The sequence below is a fragment of the Danio rerio genome, chromosome 11, assembly GCF_052040795.2.
Source record: "Danio rerio strain M-AB ecotype USA chromosome 11, GRCz13ab, whole genome shotgun sequence".
NCBI lineage: Eukaryota > Metazoa > Chordata > Actinopteri > Cypriniformes > Danionidae > Danio > Danio rerio.
Window position 1 is genome coordinate 3,349,076 of NC_141031.1, and position 8,425 is coordinate 3,357,500.

The 8,425-nt window shown below is 35.0% G+C and overlaps 1 protein-coding gene across 1 annotated transcript in view; it reads left to right on the forward strand.

Moving 5' to 3' along the window:
• The window catches only part of pmela (premelanosome protein a), a 15,294-nt gene continuing 6,869 nt past the window's right edge, over positions 1-8,425 (forward strand). Inside the window, 6 exon segments of the mRNA NM_001045330.3 lie at positions 1-98; positions 3,401-3,496; positions 4,561-4,707; positions 4,971-5,111; positions 6,917-7,078; positions 8,256-8,425. The exon segment at positions 8,256-8,425 is cut by the window's right edge and continues 151 nt beyond it. Coding sequence (NP_001038795.3) covers positions 44-98; positions 3,401-3,496; positions 4,561-4,707; positions 4,971-5,111; positions 6,917-7,078; positions 8,256-8,425 — 771 coding nt within the window. The 5' untranslated portion in view covers positions 1-43.

Consider the following 8,425-nt stretch of genomic DNA (forward strand, 5'->3'; position numbering starts at 1 on the left):
CTCTTCATCAGTGCTGGTGTGGTCATCAGTGCACGCGGTCATCATGTGGACATCTCTCATCTTCCTCATCCTCAGCCTCGCATCAGGAGCTCTTTCACGTGAGTGTTCCTTTTCTTAATTAACAAAAAAAAGTTATGATGGAATAATATGGACAAAAGGTGAAAGTATAATCAGTAAAATGAATGCAAATAAAACCATACCCTTTTTTTTGAGTTAGGGTTTGCTTCTAAACTGAAAAATAGCTGCATTGTTTTAGAAACGATGAAAAAAATCCTAAGTTGTAACCCAATGTTGGGTCGGATATGGACAAACCAACCCAACTGTTTGGTTAAGAAGTGTAAATTAATTTTAATTCAAACAGTAAACTCAACATTGGGTTAAAAAAAATGCATTTTTAGAGTGCAGAAAGTGTTCGTTTAATTTTTTTTTTTTTTTAAACCAATTGCCATAATGCGTTTTCATTATTATAAGATGGATGTAGTCGTGTTGTTAAAATGCATTAATAGGAATTAGGATTGCTTTATACTTTTAAATAATCCTGGGATATTTTTCAACCCAAATTAAACAATTCCCAAGCCAAATATTGGTCTGAAATTGGTATATTAAGTTAAATTAAAAAAAATTAACCAAACAGTTTTTTTTGTTCATAAATGGAGTTAAATATTTGTTGTTTCTGAACTGAAAAATGGTTGCATTGCTTTAGAAACAGTACTTGTTAAAAATGCTGGGTTCTTGTAACCCAATGTTGGGTAAAATATGAGCAAACCAACCCAAATGTTGAGTTAAGAAGTTTAATTTATATTTAGTTGAAAAACTGAACCTAGCATTGGCTTTGTCTGTATTTGACCCAACACTGGGTTAAAAAACTGCATTTTTATAGTGTGGAAACTGTTTGATTACGATTTTTTTTTTTTTTTTAACCAATCGCCATTGCATTTTCAACACTCAAAGGGTTGATGTAGACATTCTAAATGGAGTTTAAACTGCAGCCATTTTGTGTTCGCTTTACTAATAAGTGCAAACTTTGACTTAACTTATATCAACAACTGAAAACCGTATCATCAGTGTGTTTAACGGTTTAACCTTTTATTGAGCGAAGAATCATTAATGGTATCTTCACTGACATTGAGAACAATATATTTCATTTTAAGTCATAAAGGTTTTCCTGTAACAACCCTCAGCAGCACTCTAGTTTTTTTCCAATGAGTATTTCAATGCGCTATAAAGGGTTGAAGAGGGTTACTAGAAGAGATACAGCTGTGGCCTGATATTAGCAAGAGGTATTTGTATTATTTATTAAATAACCAATTAATTGTATTTTATTCACGTCTACCCCAACCCTAAATGTTTGTTTCTTAACTGGAAAATGGTTGCATTTTTTTTAAAGTACACAAGTACTGTTTCTAAAGCAAGTACTTGTGTACTTTAAAAATGCTGGGTTCTTGTAACCCAATGTTGGGTAAAATATTGACAAACCAACCCAAATGTTCAGTTAAGAAGAGTGATTTATATTTAGTTGAAAAGAGTAAACCCAACATTGGCTTTGTCTGTATTTGACAGCATTTTTAGAGTGTAGAAAGTGTTTGTTTGATTACGTTTTTTCATTTTTTATTTAAACCAATTGCCATAATACTTTTTTATTATTAAAAGATGGATGTAGACGTGTAATTAAATTGCATTGACAGGAATTTGGAGTGCTTTACACTTTCAAAGAATGCTGGGATATTTTTCAACCCAAATTGGACAATTCCCAACCCAAACATTGGGATTGAATTGGTCTTAAATTGAATTTCAAAATTTACCAAACAGTTGGTTTTGTTCATAAGTGTAGTTTAAACTGCAGCCATTTTGTGTTCGCTTTACCAATAAGTGCAAACTTTGACTTAACTAATATAATAATAATAATAATTCGTTACATTTATATCCACAACTGAAAACCGTATCATTGTTGAGCTTAACAGTTTAACCTTTAATTGGGCGATGAATCATGAATGGTAACTTAATTAACAGTGATTACAATGTATTTCATTTCAAGTCATAAAAGTTTAGAGGTCCTATAACAACCCCCAGCAGCACTCCAGGGTCTTTTTCTAAATTTTAATATTAATAAGAGTATTTTAATAAGTGCCCTGTAGGGTTGCAGAGGGTTGTTGATAGAAGGGATACAGCTGTGTCCTGAAGTTAATGAGAATTATTCATATTATTTATTAAATTACCCCTGAATTGTATTTTATTAATGGCCAACCCTAAAAGTTTGTTTCTAAACTGGAAAGTGCTTGCATTGCTTTAGAAACAGTACTTTTACACTTTAAGAAATGTTGGGTTGTTGCTAGAATGAATACATCTGCGGCCAGAAATTAATCAGAATTATTCATATCAATTATTAAATTACCCATCAATTGTATTTGATTAATGTCTACGTCTACCCTAAACCCGACCATCACAGTAATCAAACAGAGTATTATTCAAGTTATTTATTAAATTACACATAAAATTTGTATTTGGTTAACATCTACCGCTAAACCCAAACGCTCACGGTAATATAAAAATAGTTATTGTTGTAAAGTGTCACAAAAAACATACTATTTCTATACTGATGAAGGTATCCAAAGCTGTATCCCTTCTAGACTTTACCCTCAAAGAGGCCTGTCGTAAAAGATTTAAGATGAACTGGGAATTTTTTTAAATGATTACTACTGTAACGCATGGCTCTAGCAACAGGTTGTTGTTGTTTTTTTGAAATACAGATTTGGCTGGAAAAAAAAAAACATGGGTAAATGAAAATATGAAGTCTAAAGGGAAGGTTGAGCGCCTGTGTGGGATCTGAGCTCATTCCAGCAGTGCGGATTATAGTCAGACGCTCAGCTGAAAGTCACATGAAAGGGATTGAGTGGGATTGTGGAGGTCATGTGATCTATTCCCTCACATTCACATGCTTTTTCATCCTAGACCTTCGTGAACTTTTATGACGCCAACCTTTAGCAGTTCAAGTGCCTCATTAAACTCAAGAGTCTCAAATATTTATCATTCCATAACATCTAGAAGAGCACAGAACAGTAAATTAAGAATGATCATAGTCAGAATTATTCTCCCTCCTGTGAATTTAGTTTTCCTTTCAAATATTTCCCAAATTACGTTTAACAGAGCAAGGAATTTTTCACAGTATTTCCTAATATTTTTTCTTCTGGAGGAAGTCTTATTTGTTTTATTTTGGCTAGAATAAAAGCAGTTTTTAATTTTTTTTAAAAACCATTTCAAGGTCAATATTAACTCTTAATCAAGAGTTAAGCAATATTTGTTTTTAATTATCTACTGCACAAACTACTGTTATACAATGACATGCCTAATGACTTTAATCCATGGAGATGAGACCAACTTCACTTTTTTTTCCTGGTTGCAGAATCCCGAACTCGTTTTGCACGTTATCGTTCATGGAATTCACAGATGTATCCGGTCTGGAGGGACGGAGACCCCAGATACAGAGACTGCTGGAAGGGTACAGTATTTGATGACTGCTTAATGTACAGTTTAGAAAAAATCTGTCATAAAGTCATCAAGGGGTTTTCAAATTTCTCTCACTCTCACACACAAAACAACTATAGCTATCTCTATGGGGACTTCGCATAGATAAACCTAATTATTTTTATACTCTATGTCCTGTCCTTTTCCCCTAAACCCAACTCTCACATCTGCAGTTTTACATTTTCACTATTTATTTATGAGCCATTTTCCTCAAAAGATGTCCCATGGACAATACTAAAATAAATGTGCTACTATATTTGTAAGGACATTTGGCACACATACATTTTGTCTTGTTTTCCAATATTAATATGTTAACATTCTTAAATTCAAGGTTAGTTAAGTCAGGTAAGGTCTTTTTTTATTGCAAAAAATTGAAGAAATCAAGAGAGAAATAATTAAGAAATAAATATTTAGCCTTTATTTTTGATTGAAGTTTTATTTTTTGATAGATGTTTTTTCTCATCGAATTTAAAAAAAAAAAAAAATGTATAACTGCAGGTTAACCATGTTTATCTATAACTTTAACTGGTGAAATCTGTTAGTTACTAGTTAATTAAAGTTATTAGTAACTAATAAAGTGATGTTTATTATAATAACCATAACCGTTTTTGATCGTAATGCAATAATGTGCACCTTTTGTAAACTTGTTTTGAAACAATAACTATTGTCAAAAGTGTTATTCAAATAAACTTAAAATGAAATAAAAAAAAATATATTTTTGTTACAATCATAAATGTAAAGTAGTCGGCGCAATAGCCTAGTGGTTAGCGCGCCGACATATGGTGCAATAGCACGTCAGGGTGTTGCGAGTTTGAATCCTGGCTCGAGGACATTTTCCTAACCTACCCCCTCTCTCTCTCTCTCTCTCTCCCACTTCGCTTCCTGTCTCAATACTGTCCTATCTAATAATAAAGGCAAAAAGGCCAAAAATAAATCTAAAAATAATTATAATAATAAATAAATAAATGCAAAGTAAAAACTATTTTTTCCCACTGTACCTTTTTCCTGTTTCTCCTCTTTAAATCCTTTCTTCCTCAGGTGGCGAGGTGACGTTTGAAGTCAGAAGTGATTCTCCAACACTGACTGGAGCAAAAGCCTCTTTCAACATCGATGTTCGTTTCCCGCAGAACCAGACGGTTCTCCCTGATGGACAGGTGGTGTGGGCCAGAAACTGCACTGTAAATGGTTTGTCAAATATTTGACTTTGTTTTTTCCCTCCACCACTATTGATTTCTGTAGAAAATAGATGCAATGTTAAAAATGGTTTACATGATTTAGATCTTGATGTAAACTATGCATATAGGTCACAATTATCCACATCAAATATACTAAGTATACAAATATACAGAAGAAATAAGAGCTTGCATGTGTTTTCTTTATTTTATCTTATTTTTTAAGTTTTTAAAGTGAACTTAGAAATGACAAAAGCGTATTCATTTTGTGTTCAGGAACATCATATACTATGGGCCAGTCTGTGTATCCTGAATCCAGCATCCCTCAAGACTGGAGCGGCGTTTTTCCTGACAGGACACCCTTCAACAGGACCTCCAACAAAAAGCCACGTTTCATCTATGTGTGGAAAACATGGGGTCAGAAAACAAATCCTATTCTACTTTCATACACAGCTGACAACAAAATGATTAGAATTTTAATTATTTTACAAACATTTATGCTTTTAAATATTAAAATAACTTAATTATAATAGCTAATTATTTTATCTTTGCCATGATGACAGTATATAATATTTTACTCATTATTTTGCAAGGTGCTAGTACCATAATATGTTTAAGAAACATGCTAAGTGAACATATTTGTTTATGCTAAAGTCAGTGTGTTCCTTGTCAGAATGTCTGTCTTTGTTTTGGTCTCAATAACCAGCCCACTGCCAGTTTACCCAATTATATTTCAGCATTCTGGGGGGTTGCACTGTATTTCATTTCAGTCATAAAGGCTGACTCGATGTATACATCCGTGACCAAAAACGCCACAAATGCAGGACAGCAGCATCCTCTGAAATGAGACGCAGATTTAGAAATATAACATTTTTTTTTTTTTTTTTAAGGGCTTTTTCAGCTTTTATTGAGATAGGATAGTGGAGGACAGACAGGAAAGCATTGGGAGAAGAGAGGGGAGAATGATGGGCATAGGACCTTGAGCCGGGAATCGAACTCAGATCACCCTGAGCACCATGGTGCTATATGTCTGTGCACTTAACCACTAGGCTATAGGCACAGACAGAAATATAACAAATTGATATAAAGTGGTTTTTCAATTAGCAAATAATATAAATATTACAAGCGTAAACATTAGTTGAGCAGCATACATTGTAATAACATGTCCAAACAAAAACGCACATAATCAGTACCTGAGGTGATCGTTGCCAGAGTAGTTTATGCGAGAACTAGAAACCATTTCAAAAATAGAAACTTCAACTACTTTGTGTGTAGATATATTTTAGGCTCAATAGACTAGCTGAGGCGCGCTCGCACCTGTCGTCAATCTGGCTACCTTTGTTTACATTGAGTAATTGGTGGAGGGACCGGTTGGAAAAAGTGTGTCAAATTTTAACTGCAATACTTAGTTCAACCACTGGGTGTCAATCTTACATACTGCACCTTTAAAGTCCACATGAACCGGAAGCTGTTTTATTTTCGTATCCTGATGCAGTTCCTAGAGAAACGTAATATTAAATGAGTAAACAGTGGGCGTGGCTTGTTTTTTCTACTGCGAGCTGATTGGATGTAGTAAAGTAGGCATTTCATTCAGATAGATCTGGAAAAAAGTTTGTTGTCAATACTGACTGTTGGAGGGGTGTGGTTAAGTATGTTAGCCACGCCAAAGAGCATAGAATCACCAAGAGGCAACACTCTAGTGCGATTTAGGAAACAGCCACTAGATGGCGCGCAGCCATTTTAAAGGAAAATTCCAATAGATCAGCAGCATATTATAAGTCTGTAAATTAAACTATTAAAAGTGCTGATGATTGAGATAGTAAGTGTATTGTCATCTTTCAGGTTGTATCTTAGCTTTAATGCACTTTTTAAATACATAAAAAACAAAGCAGCTGCTTGCTTTGACAGCCGATCGCTTTCACCCCAAAATGGCATAATCCGGGGCTGTTGCTGGGCGCTGCTTTTGCAATGGAACGTTTTATTGTGTGTCGCCCTATTGGTCATTCTAAGCTCTTTGGCCACGCCCAATACCTCAGACAGACCCAATCCAAAAATAACAATTTCTTAAGCGGGTCTAATTAATATTAATTAAATAAATGTTTTATTCTAGCCAAGCTAAAAGACAAATATAATAGGAAATGCTTTGAAAAACATCTTTGCTCCGTTAAACATCACTTGGGAAATATCTGAAAAGTAAATTGACTCATATTGTTTTGTTTCAGGAAAATACTGGCAGGTGGCTGATGGTCCTTCTTCTCTGCTGAGCATTGACACAAACAGCGTGCCTCTTGGTTCTTACAGCATGGAAGTGGTCATTTACCACTGCCGCGGCAAAGACAAGTTCATTCCCCTTGGTTATGTATCCACTCAGTTCTCCATCACTGGTATGTTGTTTATAGATTTAAATTTCCTGCATCCTTTAGAACAACATTTAAAGGAATAGTTCACCCAAAAATAAAAAATTAACCTTTATACGTTAAAAAATAACCCATTTAAAGGGGTCCTATAATGCAAAAAACACTTTTATAAGGGGTTTAAACACAGTAATGTGGCAACAGTCTGTGAATTTAACCAGCTTCTAAAGGTAAACATTTATTAATTTAGTTTTTTTTACAATCAGACTTGATAAAAACAGTGCAGAAACGCTTTGATTGACATTCTCCCTTTGTACGTGTCATCAGAGGCGGAAAGCCCGCCCTCTAGTGACCACCTCTCCCTCATTAGCACAGAAATTTAAGCTGCGTCCCAAATCGCATACTTATGCACTATTTTACGCCATTTTGTAGTATAAATAGTGTAAGTAGTGTGTTCACACTGAAAACTCTAAAAAATAATAAGTGCACTTTATTTACCCGGATGATGCACTCATTCAGCCGCTGAAATTAAGTGTGTAATGATGGACACTTCACGCACTCAATGACCGCAGGTTTGCTTGCGTAGCGGAAGAGGCGGAGCTATGGGCGCACATGTTGAATAACTTTATTTATTTTGGATGGTGAAAGCAAAATTCTCCTATGAGAGTGATTATAGCGCCTCCCGGTGGTGAATGCGGCAATACTCGCGGCAGGTATTATTTGATAATTCGGTCGTTTATTTCACTGATTTGGCGACCGTCAAACGTCATCAGGGAAACGGTTTGAATTTCCGCTTAGTAAAAAAACATTAGTGTGCCATTTGGGACACCACTACATACATGTACTATCCTTTTAAATCTGCCACTATGCTGACACACAGGCATCTGTAGCCCCGCCCTCTTTTAAAAAGAGCACATCTTATTTGAATTTAAAGTGACAGTCACCAAAATGGCACAATCAGGATCAAAGCCTCAAAGGGCGTTTTTTTAGTGTCTGAGTTATAAAACATTCCCTTTATAAAAGGTCCCCTTTAAAATATAAATCTCATTGAGAGATATTTTTTACTTTACGTTTTGTAAGATATAAACATGCTTCAGTATACTGTTAACATATGCATTTGCTGTAAATTTAGAGTATGTTTGAAGTTTTTACCGCAAATATCACAGATCCATAACACTGAAATTGCTCATGTGCTTTTCCTCTCTAGACCAAATTCCCTTTGCAGTGACTTTGTCCCAAGTTGGTGACATCAACCAGGGCGACCAAAACTTTATCCAGAACCGAGCCGTGGCCTTCAGCATTAATCTGCACGACCCCAGCAGTTATCTCAGCAGCTCAGACATCACCTTCAACTGGGATTTCGGTGACAATAGTGGC